We start from the raw sequence: 25,348 nt of genomic DNA, 5'->3' as shown, positions 1-25,348 counted from the left end.
CGGTGGTCCTGATTGGCTCTGACTGGCGGGGCGGGTCTTCTTGTCTGTGTCTCCATGCAGGGGAAGCGTGTGGCGGGCGAGGACGGCTCGGAGGGCTACAGCGACCTGTACCAGGAGAACGCCATGCTGCAGAGGGAGAACGACACCCTGCGCCTCAGGGTCAAGGCCATGCAGGAGACCATCGACCACCTCAACACCCGCGTCACACACCTGCTGGCTAACGAGGTCAGCGCGCTGCTCGCCAAGTCAGGTATGTGTCATCACGGAGCACTTCTGTTTTAACCAAAAAATATCACTTATACCCTACCTTTAAAGCTGCAATCTGGAACTTATTTTAATGAATGATATTTATCAATCAATTTATCAATGTGGTAGAGTGTGTGTCTCTGATGCTGTCTCTGATCTCTGATCTGACTGCCAGGTGAAGGCAACGAGGAGATCGGAGCTCTGATCCAGAACTACATCCGAGAAGTGGAGGAACTTAGGTAAGTGTTCTACTCATGGCAAGGGTTCTTAACGTTCTGCACTACACCGTAACATAAAGGGTTCTTAACGTTCTGCACTACACCGTAACATAAAGGGTTCTTAACGTTCTGCACTACACCGTAACATAAAGGGTTCTTAACGTTCTGCACTACACTGTAACATAAAGGGTACTTAACGTTCTGCACTACACTGTAACATACATCTTGCATGTACTGTATTGCAGTGGTTCTAAAGATTGTAATCAAATGAGGGTCTGTGCCCTAATCAAACTGGGGCTCGTTGAAATTAAAACGGTTGAGAATCACTGCTGTATAATATTATGTATGCACTCAAACCTTTTGAAAATCATTAAATTAGTTAAAATTTCTTTGGCCATTCAAAAATAGCAGATACTGTATACGAGCTTGTAGATTTGTGCAAATCTTTGAATATATATTTTTTAAAGCAAATTTTTGTAACTCAAATATTTGCTTCTGGGGATTCTACAAATGTCTTCTAAATCCTAACATTTTTTTGAAAAAACTTAATGTTGCTATAATCAGTGGTTCTCAAACTTTTTCATGTCAAGGACCCACAAAATGATATGTATTTGGCCGTGGAACCAACATATCTCAAAATATGTTGTTCCAGGGCCCCCCCTTAAGCAAAGATTTGAGTTAAAAAAATGTTTGCTTTAAAATATATATATATTCAAAGAAAAAAAAAAGATTTTTCAAAAATAGCAGATTTACAAGCTCATAGCGCGGCACTCGGTGCCGTGCTATGAGCTTGTATATCTGCTATTTTTGAACAGCAGATATACCAACCAGTTATATGGTAACCAGACAGTAAACATCATCTCCTCCTCCTCCAATGCAGATCCAAGCTCCTGGAGAGTGAAGCCATGAACGAGTCTCTCCGGCGCCAGCTGTCCCGGCTCTCCTCTCGCACCCCGTTCCCCCCCTCCTCCTCCTCCGGCGGTGGTGGTGGTGGCGGTGGCACTCTTAGCCCCGCCCCCGGCCACCCCCTGGGCTCCTCCCCCGCCCCCATGTCCATGGAGGCGGAGATGACGGACGTGATCCGCCGCGCCAAGCTGGACATCGAGAGGCTGAAGAAGAAGGAGAGGAGACAGAGGAGGCTGAGGTACGCTGTCCCCAGTGGTCATTTTTATGATATTTTTTGGGGCTTTTTTATGCCTTTATTGATAGTACAGTAGGTAGACAGGAAATGGAGAGAGCGAGAGATGGGGAGTGACACGCAGCAAAGGCCGTTGGCGATCGGGACTCGAACCTGCGACGCGCTGTCAGGCTACATTGGAGCCTAGGTGCCCGCCGGACCGCTATGCCAGTGGTCTGGGCCCCGAGTGGTCATTTTAAAGTGTTCATTAACCTAAATACCATTATTGTGATGTTAGTGATGTCATATATTTAAAGTGGGGAGAAAAAAAACCTGTCTTCTGTGTATTTCTCCCGCCAAGTACAGAAGTAGTTTTGGTGTCCCGACATGTCAAAACCTGACTTTCAGGGCGTCCCGTCATGTCTCCCGTCGCCGTTTCAGGGCTACTGACAGAGCTGCAAAATGTGACCGTGAGAACTGAAAATGTGACAGTGAGAACGGGTTGCACAGCGCAATGCGTTTTGAACTCAAGTACGTTTCTCTAAGACTAAAATGTTTTAAGTGGTGGTTAAAGGTAAAGGGAAACTTTGCTGATTTTGAACCTAAATCCCATTGTTCTGATTTTATACTGTATATAGTGTGAGAAAACAATACTGGTTCCAATAATGGCGTGGCTTCATGTGGATACAACACGACTGGGATGGTTTACCAGGCTAAGTCCGTAGCATAATGCTTATCAAACTGGAGGTTGAGAATCCCTGATCTGTAGTTTCTGAAAATTAGCAATTCAGCAATCCCAGAGAGTTGGCGAGCCAGCGGCGGTGTCACATAGGGCAGTCATAGATGTATATGGCTCTGTCCTCCCCGGCGGAGATAATCCTGGACCCGGTGCTGTTGTATTTAACGCTCCACACCTGGTCCTGATGGTGGAAAGTGTCCGCACACGTTCTGGTGCCGGCGTCCCACACCTTGACGCTCTTATCCGCCGAACCGGAGACAAGGTGGTCGCCGTCGGGGGAGAAGGCGACGCTGAGAACCCAGGACGAGTGGCCGCTCAGCGCGCCCGCCAGGCTGGCGTGCTTCACGTCGTACATCTTGATGTGTCCGTCGTCGGAGGCCGTGACGAGGAGCTGCGAGTCGGGAGAGAAGGCCAGGGACCTGATGGGCATGGCGTGAGCTTCCAGCGTGTGCAGGAGTTTCCCCGTGGTCACGTCAAAGACGTTGACGATGCCGTCGATGGCTCCGCTGGCCAGATACTTCCCATCCGGACTGTAAGCGATGCTGAGGATGAACTTCCCTCTGGTGTCCAGCGAGTGCTCCTTCTTGCCGCTCTCCACGCCAAAGACGTTGACCTTCCCGTGATGGCTGCCGGCGGCGACGTGCTTGGAGTCCGGAGAGAAGGCGACGGTCCACGCGTCGACCGGACCCGCGTCCACCGACCTGATCTGTTCCCCCGCCTCCAGGTCCCAGAGGCGGATGTGAGCGTCCAGGGAGCTGGAGGCCGCCAGGGCCCCGCTGGGGCTGACGTCCACAGACACCACGCCCAGCTGGTGGCCCTCCAGCGTCCAGCGGAGCTCCAGTTTCTGGTCGGACCACTTCCACACTTTGACCGTGTCGTCCAGCGAGCCGGTGACGATGGACTCGGAGCCGTCGGAGGCGTGGCCCTTCCCCCACGCCGCCGTCCAGATGGCGTCGTCGTGGGCGGGCTCTTGCTTGAACAGAATGCTGTACTGAGTGCTCATTGTTGCTGTTGTTGGTTCTGGAAGTTGCAGACTGCTGCCTCTATATCCTCGTAAACGTACAGTGAACTATGGACATTTGGGTAAAGGTTTCTGCCCAATTCTCTTATAGATGACCTGGCCCTGTCAGAATCTTATCTGATGACGTTATCCATGCCCAAATTTGGAGAATCCCATCCCCGTTGACTTATCCTATCTTATAAGGGAGGACCAGGAGGCGGGCGGACCTCTGACGTCACGCTCATGTCACCATGACTCAGCCATAGAGTTTTTGTCAGCCAACATTAGTGTTTTGTACTCGTTGAAGTAACCCGGGAGCCAATGGAGGGAGCGGAGAAGGGGGGAGACATGTGGACATTTTTGGCTGGTTGGTTGAAGACCATGAAGCGTGCTGTGGTATTCTGGATCATTTGGAGGGGCTTAAGTGCACATCTATGCCGGGAGGCCAGTAAGGAGCGACTTACAGTAGTTTTGATATGACGTCTGGATAAGGAGCTGGGCTGACTCCTGGGTGAGGAAGGGGTCTGATCCTTCGAATGTTATAGAGTGTAAACCTACAGGATCGTGTGACCGCTGCGGTGTGTGCCTTGAGTGAGTGCTGACACTCCAGGAACTGAGAGGAGCACTAAAAGCACTGAGAATACCGAAATACCTTCAATCGTGCCTTCCTAATCGCACGCACACGCACACACACCATACACAACACACACATACAGTACCACACACTTTCCCCGCCTCACTGCTTCTCCCTACTAGATTAAAAGGAATAACACAAGTGGATTAGGGCTTTGGGGGGGGGGTTGTTTGAAGAGAATTGGAATGCATCCAGCAGGGTTGTGTGCTAATGCTGGCATGGACCCCACAAACACTTCTAATTGACTTGGTCAGCGTGTTGTGTAAGAGAGAGAAGTACTATATTATACACAGGCTAACATGCTAGTTCAGCTTTAATGTGACAGGCGGCGACAGGGGAGACTGATGAGGCAGTGGGATCAGCGGACCCTCAGGGGTCGTTGAGGGGGTTCCAGGGGGTCCCCAGCTAAAATAGTTAACATGGTGGTTCACAATCATCTGAACCACTTTATCCATTCATGTTGGCTATAAAAAATCTTCTCTTCTGGGGTCCCTGGCATATTTCAGACGGCGGTCCGCGGCCAAATACAAATCAATTTGGGGTCCTTGACATGAAAAAGTTAGAGAACTACTGGTTTATAGTGTGATGTGATGTTGTTTTGCAGTCCAGAGTTGGAGAAGGGCCAGAAGAAACGTGTGAAGCTGCACTCTCACGAGAACGGACAAAACGGACAGAATGGCGAGGCTGGACAAAACGGAGAAAACGGAGAGATCGATTCCGACGACAATTTCACCGAGGTAGGCTACACCAGCATGGAACGTATGACCTTTTGTATCGCAAAGAACTAGAGGCAGTACAACATTGGCGAGAGTTTAATATGTGTGTGTGTGTGCAGGACGTGATGTCTCCACTGCAAGAGGAGAGCGGTTGCGATGAGGATGAGGAGTGTGAGGAAGAGGAGGAGGGGCGCGACGAAGAGGAGTTTGACAGCGACGAGAGCCTGGTGGATTCAGACTCCGACTCGGACGAGAAAGGTTTGTTTCTTAGATCCATCATTTTACGCAAAGGGATAATTGACGGGTCGCCGGTCATTATTGAGAATTATTGAGAAATAAATCCTGTCGGGATTTATTTTTCTCATTAATAACCGGCGACCCGTCAATTATCCCGCTTATTACACGGCTACTTATTCAATTAATTAATACATTGACCAGAAAGTAACAACAAAGCAAAGTATTTCCTTGCTTACGGAAATGAAAGTATTGCATAAGTGTTGCGCTGGGCGGACACGGTCGCCTTCGGAAAACAAGGAAGTGTTGATCAAATAGAATACATTTTCGGTTATTGCATTGTCTATTTCTCTCTTCAAATGTTTTCAAAAACATTCTTGAGAGCAACGTTTAGTTGTAAATGACATTGTGTGTTTGTCTTACATCTGCCATGTTGGATACAGCACAAAATCAAGCGGCGCAACCATGTGCTCTGAGTCTTTGTTTAGACAGCGGTCTGTTATTGAGCTCAGCGGTCATCATTCAGAAATAACACACTGCTGAATTCAGTGATTGACCAATCAGAATCAAGCATTCAACCAAGCCGTGTAATAAACAACCATCAAGCATTCAACCAAGCCGTGTAATAAACAACTGTAAGACAAGTCGTCACGTGTGGATCCCATTGCATTGAAACTGTTTATGTTGTGATGTTGCAATATCACAACATAAGGGTCCATTTGGACAAAATCGTATCCAACGATAACAAAATGTAATACATTTTGGGCCTGAGAGTCTAAATCTCATCAAATGGTGGTTCCGTGGCTCAAATGCCGAATAAATAATGGACCTTGATATGAAAAGGGTTGAAAAACCACTGCTTTGTGTGATTCATGATGTGTCCTTGTGGACCTCCTCCTCCAGCCAACTTCCAGGCGGACCTGGCCGACCTGACGTGCGAGATCGAGATCAAGCAGAAGCTGATCGACGAGCTGGAGAACAGCCAGCGCAGGCTGCTGCTGCTGAAGCTTCAGTACGAGGAGAAGCTCATCCTGCTGCAGAACAAGATCAAAGACACGCAGATGGAGAGAGACCGCGTGCTGCACAACCTCAGTGAGTACAACAACGGTACCGTTAGCACTCTATAGGCATGGAACGATAATCGTTATTATCGTTTATCGTGATTCAAAAAACGCTCGCAATAAAAACGTATCGCAGAGATTTTAATTTCTCGTGAAATTGTCCTCTGTCATACGCTGGGATCAACTCACCTTTTATGTGCCGAGCTGCATATCCGGCACCACTTTAAAACCCTCTTGAATTGGTTAAACGGACGTGTAAAGAACGTACTTGATACAGTCTTTTTTTCACTCTCTACCAAATCTCATATCAGATCTACAAGCTCTCAACGTGTTGCAACGCCACATGTTGTGATCTTGTAGAGCTGCTATTTTTTTGGCAAACGTTCCACCCCAGAATATGGATGCTGGGGTTCAAGTGGTTAACAAAGGTGGCATTTTAAGATTGAAAAATATTATATGGCCTCTGTAGCCTGCTAAACCCTCCCTCCGGAAAATCTCATTTCCATTTGATTTCAGGAAGGAGTCTGGCCTGAAGGCTTGTGGGCGTTTCTAGCGCATTACCAAAAAAACGAGCCTATCAGCGTCGTCGCTCATCGTTCTGTGATTGACAGCGAAAGTTGGCTAATCAGGTGGCGAGTTCGAGTGAGCCCGTATGTCACCGAGTGGCGTGCAGTCTGAGTGCAGCCGACAAAACACGAACGGCAGCCATCTTTTCTGTCCGCTTAGCTATTTTCTCTGCTGTTTTAAAACTTCAAAAAGCTCTCAAACTTCTATTTTGAGGCACGGAATTTACTTATAAGATATCGTTTGGATAGAATTTAGTTGTTTAACTTCATACATGTGGTCAATTAATCATGACAGAGCCTATTTAAAAATAAAAATTTAGAGAACCGGCAGGAGCGGCAATGACACGCATGTATCCGAATAAGGCAACCTATTTTGGGCATGGCCGTCTCAAAAGTCCCGTTGCTTCACATTAGTCTGGAAGTGGTAAAAATGCACTGGCTGAAGTGGGACACTGCTGATTGGCTGAAGGGGTTGTCAGTCAACGGTATTACTCCCGCCCAACTCCAGCCCACAGCCAAAATTGCAGAATGGGCGAGCATGCCAGACTCACTCCTGAAATAAATTACAAATGAGATTTCCGGAGGGAGGGTTTACCAGGCTATGGCCTCTGTCTACATTTATATAATATGGCATATTTTGATTATCGTGATGATATCGTAAATCGCAATTGTTTTGTCACAATAATCGTGACATAACATTTTCATATCGTCCGGTCCCTAGTTAGCATACACTCTCATCCAGTGCAAGGTCCGAGTGAGTCCATGAGCCTTTGTTAGTCAACACGAAAAATTGGTCAGGATGCTATGCTAACAGTGAGCCCCCTGCATGTTGCAGTGTCCATGGAGAACTACACGGAGGAGAAGGCCAGCCGCATCAAGCAGGAGTACGAGAAGCGCCTGAAGGAGATGAACCGTGACCTGCTGAAGCTGCAGGTCGCGCAGAAGGAGCACGCGCGCCTCCTCAAGAACCAGGGGCGCTACGAACGGGAGCTGAAGAAACTCCAGGTCGAGGTCAACGAGATGAAGAAAGCCAAGGTAGGATGAGTGTTTGAATACTTTTTGGTGTTCAAAGTCGAATACAAAAGAATCTGTAGTTGTGAATGCCATAGTGTTCCAGGTATACCGGTGTTATACCAGTTGAAACAGTACCGCTGTGTGGTCCCCAGGTGGCGCTGATGAAGCAGATGAAGGAGGAGCAGCAGAGGAGGCGGATGGTGGAGGCCAAGAGGAACCGGGAGATCGCCCAGCTCAAGAAGGAGCAGCGACGTCAAGAGGTCAGCACACACACACGCACACACACACACACACACACACACACTCGCACGCACGCACGCACGCACGCACGCACGCACGCACGCACGCACGCACGCACGCACGCACGCACGCACGCACGCACGCACGCACGCACGCACGCACGCACGCACGCACACACACACACACACACACACACACACACACACACACACACACACACACACACACACACACACACACACACACACACACACACACACACACATAGCTGATAATTCCACCAGGGGGTCTGAATGGAACCCTTATAGGTCTATTAGCTGTGTACACATGGAACCAATTTGACCCTTAGGGGCCAATTGGTGTCCATTTTTTACACTCAGAGTTCAGCAGGATTTCCCTGTTTAAATTGGGGTCTCAGCAATAGGTCCGTGAACTGGGGTTCCTTTTTGAAAGAGTTTGCAAATCACTGCTATTTTTGGCGCGGCACACCGGCAATGCAACAACGTATTACAGTACGATTATTATACGCATGTATTTGTCTTCACCATTAGCACGTAAGGCTAGTGTTGCAGCACATGCACTGATAAATGATAGTTTATATGTGAACCTGCAGGATGTGTGTGTGTGTTGTTCCAGTGTGTGCCAGCTCATTGTGCATGTTTGCATGCATGTGTGTGTGAAAAGTGATTTATAAGATGCATGCGTGTAGCCACATGCATGTGCGTGCACAAGTGTGCATAAAAGTGTGTGTGTGCGTGCGTGCATACATTTTTGTGTACGTGTCTGCTGTGTACGTTTGTGTGTGTGTGTCTGAGGCACATGTGTGTGTGTACACACACGTGTCTAAACCAAGGTCTACAGTACATCTATTTTTCCAGCCTCATGCAGTAAATGCATGGTTTGTGCATCATGGACAGTATTGATCAGTATATGTCTCGGACACTTTGAACTTCAGTATCAGTGTCACACCACACGGCGCTTCGTATCGATCCATGCCCAGCCAGGAGGATGTGTTCCTCAGTGCATGCATATTAACATGATGACTAAGCAACTTGTTTGCTTAAAATTCAGGCGTTTATACATTTTTTATTTTGGATTCTCGTTATGTGGCACCAAGGAAACAGCTTCTCTTCCTGGGGTCCTCCTCACATGTCTAAAACATAAAACACAGCATATATATATTACAAAACATATTCCTGAACACATATTGCAAGTCACAATAAAAACATGTAACATGTCACGGATGTGAAGCCTCCTCCCAAAAAAAGATAATTTTCACCACTTAAACCATTTATATACGAGGTTTCTGCCCGTTAATGTGTATCACTTCTGTCTACTCTACAGTACCAGATCCGCTCTCTGGAGTCCGCGAAGCGTCAGCAGGAGATTGTCCTGCGGAGGAAGACCCAGGAGGTGACGGCCCTGCGGCGCATGGCCAAGCCCATGTCTGAGCGCGTGGCCGGGCGCGTGGTGGCCCGCTGGAACCACGCGCCGCCGGACTCCGGGGCCGAGCTGTCGGCCAGCACCACGGCCAGCAGCTCCGAGCCCGAGTCCCTGAAGAGCGTGAGCGGCATGGTGAGACAGTGGAACAACAAGCACAACTCCCACGGGTACCTGGCGGAGAGCGAGGGCAGCATGGACGGCACCAGGGTCATCAATGGGTAAGATGGCTCGCTGTGTGTGTGTGTGTGTGTGTGTGTGTGTGTGTGTGTGTGTGTGTGTGTGTGTGTGTGTGTGTGTGTTTCTGATATACAGTAGGCCACAGTATGGGACACATTTTGGACATAGTACCAAGTTGATTGGGGACCATAGACTGTAAGAAATATGGACAGGGCCTGGGTCCTGGGTTCGATTCCCGCAGGGGACGCTGTGGGCGCTGGGGGCGTGTTCTCTCCTCCGCGTCATCAGTGCCCACACCCTAGGTGGGGTTGGCCAAAGGGCCTTTCTGTGTGGAGTTTGCATGTTCTCCCCGTGTCTCCTAGGGTAGGTAGCCTACCCTCACAAAAACATGCAGTAATCCTGGTCACTATACTGCCTCCCCCTGGCCAGCCGGGGCGCCTGATGGAGGTGAAGGGAACTGGTTGGAATAACGTGTTCCTTCCACGCGCTACGTCCAACCAGGGAAACTCTCCCCTGTCAGGTGACAAGAAGGTCAGTTGGCTCTCATGCATTGAAGGAGGCATGAGCTCGGCCCTGGCCTCCCTAGGTTGGCAGAGGGAAGGTTGTGCCCAGGATTACACGCTTAGGCATTGGCACTAGGGTGAAAAAATACGGGTTACAAAATCGTGGGATAAAAATTTGAAAAAAGAAATATGGACGAAGGGAGCCCCATTGTTTCCTACAGAACCGTTTTTCCACCATCATGGAACTTCCGGTCCCGTAAAGCAACCGGAAACGAATGCTATTGGCTACTGGCGTTACCTATTGGATTTGACTGCAGTTCTATATTATGTATCTGATAGGGTTACAGATTAGGCTATGGTTATGTTAATTAGAATTAACATAAATGCATTGTCGCCAAAAGTTAGCAAAACCAATGTGTGTGCGTGTGTGTGTGTGTGTGTGTGTGTGTGTGCGTGCGTGTGTGTGTGTCGCAGCAGGAAGAAGCTGCAGCGTAAGCCAGCTCTGGGCCTCATGGGAGCTGGCTCCCGAGGTGCCAGCTTCGCCAAGTCTGCCCGTCAGAAGTGGCAGAGCCTGGAGCGCCGCATCCTCGATATAGTCATGCAGCGCATGACCATATCCAACGTGGAGGCAGACATGGACCGCCTCATTAAGGTACCGTTTGTTCTCTCTCAGAAATAAATAAAATAAATCTTAAAAACGTTGTAAACCACTGACGTATTCGCTTGAATAATTTGAAAATGTAATTCACACATTACCAGTGGCGGAAAGTAACTAAGTAGATGTACTCAAGTACTGTACTGTATGTAGTATTGTACAGCACAATTTTGAGGATTTTTTTTACTTTACTGGAGTATTTCCCATTTGCAATACTTTTATTTCTACTCCACTACATCTCAGAGGAAAATATTGTACTTTTACTCCACTATAATTATCTGAGAACCTTAGTTACTAGTTACTTTGTAGATTTCAATTATTATAAAAAAGACATACATTAACAACTTCAGACATACATTGGCTATTCGAAAATAGCAGATCTACAAGCTCACAATGCATCGCTTTGCGACACATTGTGAGCTTGTAGATCTGCTATTTTCAAAGAGTTTTATACATATGATAACTTGTGAAATTGTGCATAATGAGTAATTATACTTTTAGTACTTAAGTATATTTTGATGCTAATACTTTTGTACCTTTACTCGAGTACATTTTGAATGCTGGTACTTTTACTTGTAACAAAGTATTTCGAAATTGTGGTATTGCTACTTTCACTTAAGCACACAATGTGAGTACTTTTTCCACCACTGCACATTACTCACGTGTGTGTGTGTGTGTGTGTGTGTGTGTGTGTGTGTGTGATGAGTCCAGAAGCGCGAGGAGCTGGCCGTCCAGCAGGAGGCGCTGTCCCGTAAGAGGGAGGTCCTCATGGCGGACGGGTGCGGTCCGGACGCAGACGACCGCATGGTCCAGGAGATGAACGAGGACATCGAGGTCCTGAACGCCAACATAGACTACATCAACGACAGCCTGTCTGACTGCCAGGCCACCATCGTGCAGATAGAGGAGACCAAGGTAGACTTTGGGTTCTATAAAGCCTTGGTTCTCAAAGTGGGGTACGGGGACCCCCAGGGGTCCTTGAGCGGGTTCCAGGGGGTACGCAGATAAATGTTGGATAGTTAAGAACCAAATGGAACCTTATGTTGCTGTAACTCTGAGAGTGTACAAATGGAACCAAATGGACCCTTACGGGTCCATTTGGTTCCATTTGTACACTCTCAGAGTTATGGTGGTCCGTGGTCTAATGCAGGGGTTCTCAAAGTGGGGTCCGGGGACCACCAGGGCCCTACATACATCAGCTATTTTCAAAAAAATCTTGACGTTCTTCGAAAATGTTTGAATATTTTTTACATTTTTAACTTTAATCTTGGATGGGGGTCCTTGGCACAAAATCTTTTCAGATGGGGGTCCGCTGCCAAATACACACTCATTTAGGGGTACTTGACCTGAACAAGTTTGAGAACCACTGCTATAAAGAACTGTTTCCGTTCTAGATTCTTGGAACCTCGGTGCTTTCACGGAACCGGGCGCAAACCGACCTGCGTTTCCACCAGTTTTAATTTAATTTAATTAACCACTTAAACCCCATATGGGTAACCGCAGTCCATCAGGGCTCAATAGTCTTTTCGGTTTTTCGTTATTGTGGGGAAAGCTTTCACTGAAAATAGCCGATCGACAAGCTCACAATCGGCGGCGTGTCGCGTTTTTTTTTGATTGATTGAATATTTTATTAGACAGAAATGTAAAACAGCACGAGTACAGTCAAACACTTTGTCTCAAAGGATAACACCAAAAAAGTCCTTGCGGTCTTGTTTCCATTGGGGTCCTAGCTATTCAATTAATCAACATATAAAAAATGGCACCAAACATTTAATATCATCACAAATATAAAATGCTATATGTGCAGAGTAGGAAATAAAGGTGTGGGGGGTTGTGAGCTTGTCGATCTGATATTTTTAGCGAAAACTTTAACCACAATACCGATGCTGGGTTTTAAGTGGTTATCTATAAGTCTGAGCAGGAGTCCCCAGTTTCCCAGGGCTGCCCAGCAATGTGTTGATTATGACTGGTCGAAGTGTCCATTTCACAGTGGAAATTCAATCGTCAATGGCAGATACAGTCTTTCTTTTCTTTTCTTTTTTTTTATGATGATTTTTCGCTTGTTTTTGCCATTGTTTATATCACATCTGCATCTTCCAACCTGTAGAATAGTGACACACCCACTTTGGTTCCCAGTTCAGGGCCAATAAAAACAAGTATTTTTTTGGTTCCAATTCCGAACCAACTTTTAGGGTTCTGAACCACTTCATTGGAAAGGGGGCCTATAGAAACAATGCTCTGAATGAACAGTAAAGCCTGACCTCTGCTCTGACCTCTGCTTGCAGGACGAGCTGGACTCAGTGGACACCTCAGTGGTCATCAGTTCCTGTTCCCTGGCTGAAGCACGCCACCTGCTGGACCACTTCCTGAAAACCTCCATAGACAAGGTTGGTTCAGCAACTATGGGAACAAAATAATAATAATATTCTATAATTTAAAATACAGTAGTTACAGATTATTAATCTAATCAATCCCTATTTTGAGCATGTCATTAATAAGAGAGAAGTTTCAAACATTAAAAAATATATGTGTGTGCCGTTGACAAAAGGCACACATATATTGTCAACAAAAGTGTAAAAGCTTTTTGGCAAAGAGCTTTGGTGGTGTAGAGGTGAAAAAGGAGGGGACCAAGTACAGCCATGTACTGTATTTGGTCCCCTCCTTTTTATTTATGTAATTTGTTTTGTTTCTGTGTTATGTCAAATGTTTGTATTATGTATTATAGTACTGCAAATGTTGCGTTTAATGGCACTGTACTCCTACTGTCAGATGACTGCATGAGTTAAAGTGATTTATTCCGACCGAGAGTCGCAAATAAGTGCCGACCGCTTAGAGGAGTGACCGTTAGCCTTGGCTAGCCCGTTAGCATTTTATTACCCTCCATAAAAATCACTTTTTATTGTCATGTAGTCGTCCGTTATATCGTCTCTGTCGAGTGGAAACCTCATATGATGTCCAAAACTGTTACTTTTCAAAATTCAAATTCTAAAATTGCAAAAGTAGCAGATCTACAAGCTCGCAGCGCGTTTCGCGCTTGTGGATCTGCTACTTTGATGTTTTTGTATGACGCTGTAGTATGATCAAGTAGGCCTTAATTTATGAAAACACACAAAAAGTAAAAATATGGAGATAGGAGGTTTTGCCCGACAGCAACGATATTCTATATTACAGTATTGCCCTACTAACGATATAGGCAATATCATATGGCAAATGTAGGGTTATGTAATGGCTCTGTAACTGCTTCTGTCAGAGGACGGCGTGAGTTAAAGTGATTTGTTGGAGGTTCAACGACCAACTGCCCAGAGGAATGACCGTTAGCCTTGGCTAGCCTGTTAGCATTTTATTACCCTCCATCAAATCACTTTTTATGGTCATAGAACAGAACCAGAACAAGATTAGGATATGTCAATGACAATTCCTGTACTGTTACAGTATATGCTGTATTTATTGAAACTAATTTAATAAAATAAGTGATCGCAGACAGAAGAATAACTCTACAGTCTTACTAAGTGTGAAGTTGAAGTACTGTGTATGGGCCATGTTTGCGAAAAAGATCTATTGCACTAAATGTTGTGCTGTCAGTGTCACCATGGAGCTGACCAGCTGGAACAAGTGATTGTTTAAGTTACAGCACCATCTAGTGGTGATGGGTGTGTTTGAATTGCATGAAGATCAAACCGAGGACAAGAAAGAGGCAAGCTGGCCTGAGTGGCCTCATCATGTCGGATTCTCTCTTTTACCCAGTGTTTCTCCCAGGTGGGGCCTTATGTTTAGGCATATTTTATGTGATGTTAGGGTTAAGGTTAGGCATAGTTTCTGTGAGGCAAAAATGGTAGGGTTTAGGCATAAAACCACGCCCACCTGTGCGAAAACACCAAAGCAAGACCGAGTCCCGGGCTCATGTACAGTGAGGAGTGTGGTTACTAATGACATTGCGTTTCTTCACCCATTGTTGTGTGTGTGTGTACGTGTGTGTGTGCGTGCACATGCGTGTGTGTGTTCAGGGATTGCAAGTGGCCCAGAAAGAGAACCAGATCCGCCTGCTGGAGGGTCAGCTGAGACAGACGGATGTGATTGGCTCCTCCCACAACCACATCATCCTGGACGCTCTGAGGGAGAAGGCGGAGTACATCCCTGAACTGCAGGCCCTCATACACAACGTGCAGCAGGGTGAGTGTGTGTGTGTGTGTGTGTGTGTGTGTGCGCGTATGCATATAGTATTACTGTACAACTGTAATCTTGTCCCTCCCTCCTCCTTCTAGGTGCTTTATTCTCAAAGTGTTTTTATTTGACATTACGCATAAAGTTACTGGGTGCTGCTGACCGGGGATATTTTGGTTGCTACACGGGACATCACAACGTTCCCACTGTGTTTTATTCATGCGCACAGTATGGCACTGTACGGTGGTGAACGCACGTGAACGCTAGATTCACGATCCAAGTACCCAAATGGCTACTTTGCAAAACCGGTTTACCGGTGAACGTCCTCATATACTGTATAAGCTCAAGGCATTCCTTGAGAAGATTTGCAAAGACTAAAACTAAGCTAAAAACGAGTAATTTCCTATACAAACATGTTTCCTACTACTATTTATACACCCGTAAACCTAAGTAAAATTAATATTAATCAAACATTAAGTTCATTTATAATATATTTTCTAATACTGGTCTCCTCACGAGTTGACTCTCATACTATATCAGCTGTTCTGTGCGCATGCGCACATGTAGGCACGTGCATGTGACGTCATTAAAAAACACCACGTCATTAAATTACACCACTGCTGCTGACCTGTTGAATGATAGTTTGTGTGACCTGTGTCCTTCCAGAGAACGGGTACACCAGCACAAAGTGTTTTTATTTGATGTTACACATAAAGTTAGTGGGTGCTGCTGACCTGTTGAATGATGGTTTGTATGACCTGTGTTCCTTCCAGAGAACGGGTACACCAGCACAGACGAGGAGCCCTCTGAGTTCAGCCAAGCATCTGACAGCAGGTGAGACCTCTTAACCCTTCCTTGCCTAATGGCACAGACGAACACTGGAAAATAACTAAATATGTTGGCATGATTAATACAGACGAAGCATTTACACAACCGTCAGGGGACTAATGGTCGCTGAGCAAATTCATTGTACAATAATGTTCTTCAGTTAAACAAAGAGAAAACTTTAATTGTGTTTGGAGCCAAGGTACAATTATTAAAAGTCAGGTTCAATCAAATAAGAATATTTCAAGGATTAAGGACTTACGTATGTCTCGGGGAGATTTAGAAAAATGTGTCCATGCATTCATCTTCAGTAGACTGACTAGTGTAATGATGTCTTTACACAAGGATTAAAGTTCTTTCAGTCATTTGGATTCCACAGAAGCCAGCATGTCTTCTATGGAAGCATGTTGTGCAGAGAAAATTGCCGATCTACAAGCTCTCAATGTATCACAGACGCTACTGCATCACAGACGCAACTGTTGGTTTATAAATCATGTAGGCCCTAAAAAGAAATGTAACTTTAGGGCCAACATACAGCACATTTCTCATCTTGTTATGAACCATCCAGGCGTCTCAGGTGGTCTGGGGCCACAGATCTGCTTTCTGTCCCCAGAATCATAACTCCACATATCTGGAAACTCCCAGAAATGCGCAGGTCTGCTACGACAACTCTCAGTACTTTTACATCAGAGCTACAGACCTTTCTGTTTGCCGCTGCTTTTTATCAAGGGTTTTCTTTTAAATAATTTCGCAAAAGCATGAGCTCAGTTCGGGGCTCTCCCCATGCTGGCAGAGGGAGAGTAGCACCCAGGATTACAGCTTATAGACAATTGGCACTGGGTGAAAAAATGGGTTACAAAAATCGTGGGATAAAACATATTCCCCCCCAAAAAATCTCTTTCGTGAACGCATCTGTGTCACTTTAGATTTCTTTGGCTATTCAAAAATAGCAGATATACAAGCTCATAGCGCGGCACAGTAGTGGCGCGCTATGAGCTTGTAGATCTGCTATTTTTGAAAAATCTTGAAAACTTTTTTTTTTGATTTTTTTCAAAAACTGTTTCTTAGAAAAGATTTTTAAGAATCGCCTCAGGTCTTAATGGGTTAATAACTTTCAGTTTGAGCTTTTATTGCACTCTCTTAAGGCTCCGTCTTAATGCTTAAGGCTTTATGTAAAGGACTTTCAAATGCCTTGTTGTTGAAATGTGGTATACAAATAAACGTAACTTTCCTTACAGTATATAAGGAGGAGAAAAAAAGCCGTAGATGTGCCATTCTCGCTTGAATGTTCGCCTGTTTGCGCCAAATATATAAGCCCATTTATGCTGAAAGTTTGCCTATAATGACATCACATGTATGCCCAGAATAGGGACGCTAGGCTTCACGTGCTTAACTTAATTCTACAGTCCAATATTATATGTATTCATTTAATTAATTAACATGTCTTTCCCCCTCTCTCCCTCTAGCGTGTCTCAAATGAAAGAATCCAACAGCCAGGAAGACTTCAAACTGAAGGTTGGTGGTTTATAGTGTTTCATTCAAGCTATCACAGATGGAGATGTGGTAGTTAGTGTACTAATTACTGTATAGTCAACAATACAGTTTTAATCCTCAAACCCATATCAGTATCATACAGTATATCGTTATGTAATATCTGTGGTTTTGCATTAGCAACCTCATATAAAGTTAGGGTTGCCAACATCCAGAACTGTAGAAATGGGTTACTTTATTTTTCCTGTTACTTTATTTCGGTTTTAGGGTTAGGGTTGGGAACAGGCTGACATGCCACACAAACAATGATGCCGTTCCCACCGGAGAAAATCTCACACACACACACACACACACACACACACACACACACACACACACACACACACACACACACACACACACACACACACACACACACACACACACACACACACACACACACACACACACACACGCGCGCGCACGCGTGCCTGCCCTGTCAACTGAGCGGTCCTAGCGCCCTTCGCATACAGCACACAAACACGCAGCCAGACACACTGCAGTGTGCGCAAACAGAAATATATATATATTTTTTCCCTTTACACCGGAGTCCGGGACAAACAAAGTCCCGTACGGGACACGCCCCTTTTGGCTCAAATACGGGGCGTCCCGGCTAATACGGGGCGTCCCGGCTAATACGGGACGGTTGGCAACCCTATATAAAGTTCCCTTTAGTTGTCAGTCAGTTTAGTGACTAGAGTAGCTGTCATTCCTATTAGTGACCAGAGGGTGGCAGTGTAACTACATGCTTTGACTCTGTTCCCAATGCCAGGTTACATATCGTTGCTGTCGGGCAGAAAGCTCATATCTCTATATTTTAACTTTTTTAGTTTTTTTTGTAAATTAACGGCCTATTTCATCATACTACAGTGTCACACAAAAAGCATCAAAAAGTAGCAGATCTACAAGCTCAAAACGAGCTTGTGGATCTGCTATGCTTTTGAATTTGAATCCTGAAAAGTAACAGTTTTAGACATATGAGGTTTCCACCCCGAAAGAGAGGATATTATACTATGCAGGCAATGTATTATATTGAATCTTCTCCTAATCTCCTTTCCTCTCTCCTGTCCCCCAATCTTTATCCTTTTTCAATCTTCTCTTTTCCCCGCTCTGTCTTATTTTGGTCCTACCCCCTGATCCACCCCCACCCCCCTCCCCCCACGTTGTCTACTCCAATTTATCTCTCTCTCCACTTCTGTCCTTTTCTCTCACCTGTCTCACATAACAATAATGCCACCTGTCTAACCCCCACTGGTGTCAAGTAACTAAGTACATGTACTCAAGTACTGTACTTAGTAAGTACAAATTTGAGGAATCTTCACTTTACCGGAGTATTTTCAATTTTCAGTACTTTTACTTCTACTCCACTACATCTCAGAGACAAATATTGTACTTTTACTCCACTGCAATTATTTGAAAACTTTAGTTACTAGTTACTTTGCAGATATAAATTATTATATTATAAAACATATACATTAACCACTTCAGCCTTATTTTATACCTAGGCTATTTGAAAATAGCAGATCTACAAGCTCATAACGCGTCGCATCGCGACGCGTTGTGAGCGTTGTAGATCGGCTATTTTCAAACCTTTTAGTACTTTTACTTTTGGTGCTTTATATTTTTATGCCAATACTTTTGGTACTTTTACTCACGTAGATTTTGAATATTGTACTTTTACTTGTAACAGAGTATTTCTGCATTGTGGTATTGATACTTTTACTCAAGTAAAACATTTGAGTGCTTTTTTCCACCACCCCAGGTGGAGCCCCGCCTGTCGGCCCAGATGAAGGCGGTGTCGGCAGAGTGTCTGGGTCCCGGCCTGGACGGCTCCGCGTCGTCCTCCGGCGGCGGAAACAAGCCGCAGCAATTCACCAAGTCTCTGGCGTCTCTCACCGACATCCAGGAGGACGGGCTGAGCCTGGTGCCGGGCAGCCTGGGCTTCAGCCTGGCGCTGCACCGGGAGAGGGCCACACGCACCATCAGCCTGCCCATCAGGGGACACACCTTGTAAGTCGCGGCTGCCGGGTCGCGGAACCCATTTTTATGGAGTAAAACTTATTTAAACTTATTTATTTTACGTTTACTTATTTTAGGAAAAAAATTGAGATCAGAAAAAAATGGAATGTTCTAATAAAAAAAAAAAACATTTCCATACCTTTTCAAAAGTAGTGAAAATAGCAGATCTACAAGCTCGCAACTAGAGTTCTCAAATGCTGCCCGAACCCGACCCTACACGACCCGACGTTTTCAGGCAGGGCCGAAAATGTGTGCTAATTAGTCGGGCCGGGCCTCGGGTTCCATGAAAAAATATAATAATAATAACTTTGATTACATAATTATTTGTTAAAAGATTTTATATTAGATTTTCGGGCCTAACATTGTGGTTATTGTTCTGGCCGGGCCCTGTTAGGGCCCAGTTAGGGCCGGGCCTTAATGTTCAGGCCTGTTCAGAACTCTACTCACAGCGTGTCACACGTAAGCTTGTAGATCGGCTGATTATAATTGTCTCCGCCAGGCCGAAGGCATGGTGGAGAGTATGTTTTCACTTTGTCCGTCCGTGTGTCCGTCCATCTGTGAACACCTAACATTGGTCAAGCTTCACGTGACATCACAATATGTAATATAAATAGGTAAGACAGGAACAGTACTTTCTTTCACCACCTCGCCTGGCGGAGACCTGTGCTCCGAGGAGCACATTTTCTAGTTTATAATGTATTTTCGTACATTTGGGTCCTTGTGGGGACGAGACACCCGAATTTCTCTTTGAGCTAAAAAGTCACGGCTGCAAGTCATAGAGATTTAAGGCAGTGACGCATAACGTCTGGGACGTGCCTTCTAAGTCTGGAGAAAACTATACATAATATCCTGCTTTAGTCCTGAAGGGAAAAGCTGCTTTTGTGCGATACAGAGAGAACTAGATAATTAGCTTTTGTCTCTGAGAATGAATGTGAAATGAGTGTTATATGCTTGTAGCATATAGATTTGTAGGACCAATGTCTAGTTTTGCTGGTGGGGCAGAAACCATGTATGTCCAAAGCGGCTACTTTTCAGGAAATTGGGGGGAAAAAGAACGCTGTGGTCCATTGGATCCAATGCGTTGCTATTTAGTCTAAAGGTCGGGGAGACGGGGAGCGATTGACGCACCATAGTAATTCATTTTCAATGAGAGGTGGCCAATTATTTGGGACGCTTGGAGAAGTTGATGGGCGGTGAGGCAGGCGGGCACGGTTGCGTGAAAGTCTCGCACTCGTGCTCGTTTTCGTGCACGCGCCCGCGGGCGGCAAGAGCTGGATTGTCAGCTTTTTTTCCCCGCTACGCGCAGGAGGACAAAACAACAATGGCGAGAACGCCCACGTCAACCGCTCCCCGTCTGAAACAACCTTAACCCATTCAGACCTGGAACGTATCTGTGTCACTTTAGATTTCTTTGACTATTCAAAAATAGCAGATACAAGCTGTTTTGCGAGCCCGTAGACTGACCATGTCGGCCATATCTTGCAATATTATAGTACAAAAGTATAAAATGGGGAATTCATTTATGAAGGAAAAAATAATAAGAGGCTCTGCTTAGTAATTTGCTTATGTGTTTGTGCGTGTGTGTGTGTGTGTGTGTACGCGTGCCTGTCTGCCTGTCTCCCACAGTCCCAGGCAGTCTCGAGGTTATGACACATCGCCTATGACAAGAAGGAAGTCGTACGACCGCCCGTTCAGGTAATCGATGCCCGATCAAGATGCTCCTGCATGTAGATGAGACTAGTTGACCCCGAACACCACCCCCCCTTACGGATCTATGTGATCATGTTGTCTCCTTTTTCCTCCTCTCAGGCCCAGTGACGGCTACACGCCTCCCTCCTCCCCCCCGATGAGGACCAGGAACGACCGCAACGTGTTCTCCAGACTCACCAGCAACCAGAGCCAAGGCTCCGCCTTAGACAAGTGAGGAAACACTTCCTGTAAACAAAATAGTGCCGCAACCCATATATCCTTTCAGTTATGGGCCGATACATCGTTATTCAAACTTTTTTTGGTGACGACCAAATCCGTATGGGCAGTTATGCAGCCCGATTTTTAACGACTTTAAACCCGGCGTATACCTATTTTGGCCGTGTCATAATCTGGAGAGATTTTCAAGCATTTTCAGAAGTCTTCGAAAACTTTTCAAAAATTGCCAATCAACAAGCTCAAACGTGGCTATTTTTTTATTTGATCTTTAAAAAAAAACTTTAATCAAATCAATTTCCCCCCCAAATTCATTTTAATTGATGTAGCGCTTTTTGACAAAATATCTGTGAAAACATCAGTAATCCGGGGGGCGCCGGTAGCCGAGTGGTTTAGGGTGGGCCTCAACACTTAATGTTGAAGCCCACCTGACCCATGCCCAGAACATTGTGCCCCATCCTGACTACCACAAGCTGTACTGTATGTACACTTCTTCATTTATGGTAGCCTTAATAGGCCAATGATTGGACCTGTTAACTTGTTGAGATAATGACGTCATTAGATTTCAATCGGTGATCAAAAGCTAAATTGGACATAATCCATATCAGTCAGATCTATACAAAACGTTATTAGGTTTGAATCCCACTACTCTCTCTCTTTCTTTCTCTCGCTCTCTCTCTCGCACTCTCAATTCAATTAACTTCGATTCAAAAGGGCTTTATTGGCATGAGAAAACATATGTTTACATTGCCAAAGCAAAAGTGGTGACAAAACAATCAATACATAATGTACAGTATGTACAGTTAAAAGGGAATAAGTAGCCCTCCCAGTTGTACATTACAACTTAGAAAACATAGTTTACAAAACCATAATAATTGTATTGTGCATTTTCTGTCAGGAATGGTTACGGTATAACATACACGCAAGAAAGGTTATCTTGGGATAAAGCTTTTGAAACAAATAGCAGCAATATTTCAAACTCTCTCTCTCTCTCTCTCTCACACACACACACGCACGCACGCACGCACGGCGCACGCACGCACGCACGCGCGCACGCACACACACACACTGACACACACACACACACAGCTGTACTTAAAATAACTTGTCACGTGTTCACTCCCTCCCTCCGTGTGTGTTTTTCGTTTTCCCATACATTCTCATCTGATCACTTCCATCTCAAGTTCGTTCATCTCCTTGTTTTCCTCTCCTCCTCCATGCTGGTGTTTCCTATAGATAGACAGTCTGAAGGTCAGGTCTATTTAGAGGGAAGTGCTCTGCTCTCTTCTGGGTTATAGATGGACCTCTTAGACTCGAGTGAACCTTTCCAGCTTCTTTCTTATCCTCACATAACCCCCACCTCTCTCCACCTGAGCCAAATACTCTCTCTCTCTCTCTCTCTCTCTCTCTCTCTCTCTCTCTCTCTCTCTCTCTCTCTCTCTCTCTTCAATCTCTCTTAAGTAAAAGGAGAAATGCCACAATGTAGTTAAAATGTTACAAGTAAAAGTCCTGTATTCAGGACTTGAGTATACAAAAGTATTGGCGTCAGGATATTATGCTTACAATACAACTGTAGAACTACTCACATTTTTCAGAATGTGTGACACTTTTTCAGAAATCTCTCTCTCTCTCTCTCTCTCTCTCCCTCTTCAATCAATTGTTACTTCACTTCAAAGCCTGTGAAATGGCAGCAGTTCATCGAGTTCCTTTGCCTCTCCCCTATACTTATTTTGTTAGTTGTGTTGTTTAATCTTACTTAATCCAGAAAAGTGCTTGTTTTTTATTGACCCCCGTAATTGTTAGAGAGAAAGCTGTGTGAAATGGGCCATGTGTGTGTGTGTGTGTGTGTGTGTGTGTGTGTGTGTGTGTGTGTGCGTGTGCGCACTTGTATTATTGTGAAGACCAAGCCGTGCTACTCATACTGAGTTGGCGGTGGCCCGGGATCGAACCCATGACCTTTCCGGTCCAAAGGCAAGCTAACCGGACAAAAGTGTCATTTATATTCCAGAAACATTATGAAATGGCTAGTTTGAGGCATATATAGGAACCATAAATCATACAAACCATCTCTTTAGGGCAGGGGTCTTCAACAGGGGGTCCGGTACACCCCTAGAGGGTCCTCAGAGTAACTACATGGGGTCTGCCAAATCTTTGTATGATGGGGAAACATTAGCCGGAAATAGCAGATCTACAAGCTCACAACGCCTCGCAGCGCGAGGCGTTGTGAGCTTGTAGATTGGCTATTTTCGGAGAGTAGAGGGAGTGTAGAGGGAAAAAGAGCAGGCCAAGTACAGAGAAAGAGTTCAGTTGACTAAATATTGAGGGTTTAAAAGGTCAACTGTCTGAAAATACACATGAAGAACCCTGTCTCAGGGAAATGACTGCAGCGTCCATGTTAAAATACCTGCAAGGAATTGGCTGGCCATCATATGAGAATTTTCAAAAGTAATTTTCTTCACTGGGGTTGTCAGTTGTCTCTGCAGTCTGTTTGCCACTGGCAGTGTCTTGTATATCAGTGACAGTGACAGTTTGGATCAGATCTGTCAGATCCGTCATCTTGTCTGGCTGACGTCCCTCATGGGCGAGAGTGTAGTCTAGTGTGACAGTATGTGGAGGAGGAACGTGTTTTTGTTCTGTTTTTGTTTTATTTAAACATTTCATCATGTCTTTTGTTGTTTTGCAGGGTGAGTTATTTCATTTTATTTCTGATTTGGTAATTTTTCAGTGTTTCACGTGTGTGTGTAAACATTTTTGTATCATTTCGCTGTCATTACATGCATTACATACATACGCTTTTTTGTGTGATAAAAATAATATGTTTTCTACTCTTCTAAGACTATATCTGTCTTACCACACTCACGCATAACAACATAAACTGAGTTTTCAATTTAAATTCAACCACAGTGTTGATTTCTTTGTCCTCTCATACTGTGATTAATAGTCATGATGAGCATTTTTGGTAATTGAACTACAAAGGTTCATCAGTATGACTTGCGTTTAGTCGGCTCTGAAATGAGAAGCAAAGCTCAGACAGACGTTAATATTCTGCATCCGCTCTCAGTCAAACAACTCCCATGGAATGTCAAGTACCTTAACATTGATCATGTGTATTGATTTGACAATGACAGAGAGACGGACAAATAATATCCCTTTTGTGTTACACGCTGGTAACACCAGTATATAATCTATACAGAAACCAACCCGTTCCCACTCTCAGGTTTACTATAGTGACGAACCGTATATTAAAAAGTACTCTGATTCAGTGAAAAGTAGTACAAAGTCCAAAAGTATTAGCTTCAAAATATAGGAAACGGAACCTGAAGTCCAGTATTTCAAGGAGAACGGAGGACGCACAACGCATTTACAACGTGCTTCCTCTGAATAAAGTAGTGCCCGTAAATACAGTACAGTACACTCTCACTGGCCACAGTGCTCTAAATGTCAGGTCATGGCTAACCAGAACATTGCAAACAGTACAGTATGTGTGGGTCTACTTGAGCAGTTAGAGTAATCCTGTTAAAAGGACATGTTTCAAACTCTTTATAACGTTAGTCTGGCTCTGGATCCTCTGTGATTGTATTTGACAGCTGCACAGAGGGAGTAGCAGTGCGTGGAAGAAAAGTACTCACTTTTTCTTTTACTTGAGTAAAAGTAGCAATACCACAATCTAGAAAGAATCTGCTGGTAAAAGTCCTATATTAAAAATTTTACTTGTGTAGAAGTCCAAAATACAAGTTCAGTTTTGGCCTAAAAAGATAGCATTACCAATGTAAAAGTACTCAATTGTAATAGAAATTGTTAAAAATAATCCAAGTATAAAATAGGTCTTAATTTGTTAATGCATGTTTTGTAATGATAATCTACAGTAAATCTACAAATCTGCACTCCAGTAAAAAGTGCAACATTTGCCTCTGAAATGTACTGGAGTAGAAGTATAACATATTTAGAAATGGAAACGCTCAAGTAAAGTAAAAGTAAATAAATAAATGTAGAAGAGAATGTAGTAACTTTCCACCAATGGGTAGCACTGGCATATGAAATTGAACATTGACTGAAGCAACATCTTTTTTTCTTAACCGAAAAAAATAGCATTTCATAGAGCTCATTTCTAAAGAGCTTTTTGTTAATTTGCACAGACAGAAAAGGAGGAAAAAAAGCCTTTCAGACTCATGACTCTGCTCACCTGCGCAATTAATTTGATACAATTCTAAAATCTCAAATTGTCCCTGCTGAGACTGGGATTGTGTTGGTCCTGATTATTGTCATTACAGTCATAATCATATCCAATAGAGTTCCTATTAAGACACAACAAATGGAAGGTTTGATA

General features: G+C 44.7%; 2 protein-coding genes across 5 annotated transcripts in view; one reads left to right on the top strand and one right to left on the bottom strand.

The window, feature by feature from the left end:
* kif21b (kinesin family member 21B) overlaps window positions 1–25,348 on the top strand; it is a 124,671-nt gene that overhangs the window by 58,732 nt on the left and 40,591 nt on the right. For all 4 annotated transcript variants that reach the window (XR_014601065.1, XR_014601066.1, XM_084061209.1 and 1 more), the window contains exons 9-26: window positions 61–250; window positions 422–485; window positions 1,345–1,608; window positions 4,559–4,691; window positions 4,790–4,928; window positions 5,808–5,996; window positions 7,367–7,566; window positions 7,698–7,805; window positions 9,130–9,446; window positions 10,383–10,560; window positions 11,275–11,478; window positions 12,849–12,950; window positions 14,568–14,733; window positions 15,498–15,558; window positions 17,016–17,064; window positions 18,842–19,089; window positions 20,725–20,793; window positions 20,908–21,018. Coding sequence is in view for 2 of the 4 variants with exons in the window: in XM_084061209.1 (XP_083917335.1) it covers window positions 61–250; window positions 422–485; window positions 1,345–1,608; window positions 4,559–4,691; window positions 4,790–4,928; window positions 5,808–5,996; window positions 7,367–7,566; window positions 7,698–7,805; window positions 9,130–9,446; window positions 10,383–10,560; window positions 11,275–11,478; window positions 12,849–12,950; window positions 14,568–14,733; window positions 15,498–15,558; window positions 17,016–17,064; window positions 18,842–19,089; window positions 20,725–20,793; window positions 20,908–21,018 (2,792 nt within the window). In the remaining 2 variants the exon portion in view is untranslated. The remainder of the gene's footprint in view (window positions 1–60; window positions 251–421; window positions 486–1,344; window positions 1,609–4,558; window positions 4,692–4,789; window positions 4,929–5,807; window positions 5,997–7,366; window positions 7,567–7,697; window positions 7,806–9,129; window positions 9,447–10,382; window positions 10,561–11,274; window positions 11,479–12,848; window positions 12,951–14,567; window positions 14,734–15,497; window positions 15,559–17,015; window positions 17,065–18,841; window positions 19,090–20,724; window positions 20,794–20,907; window positions 21,019–25,348) is intronic.
* On the bottom strand, window positions 2,406–3,323 carry LOC311048170 (uncharacterized protein; the record flags this gene model as incomplete). The annotated part of the gene is made up of 1 exon (XM_084061254.1): window positions 2,406–3,323. One exon carries the CDS (start codon window positions 3,321–3,323, stop codon window positions 2,406–2,408), a length of 918 nt encoding a protein of 305 aa, XP_083917380.1.

Source organism: Gymnoscopelus microlampas (genome assembly GCF_963454915.1).
Source record: "Gymnoscopelus microlampas genome assembly, chromosome: 7".
Classification (NCBI taxonomy): domain Eukaryota; kingdom Metazoa; phylum Chordata; class Actinopteri; order Myctophiformes; family Myctophidae; genus Gymnoscopelus; species Gymnoscopelus microlampas.
The sequence above is the reverse complement of the archived record's forward strand: the minus strand, read 5'-3'. Positions and strand labels throughout refer to the sequence as shown.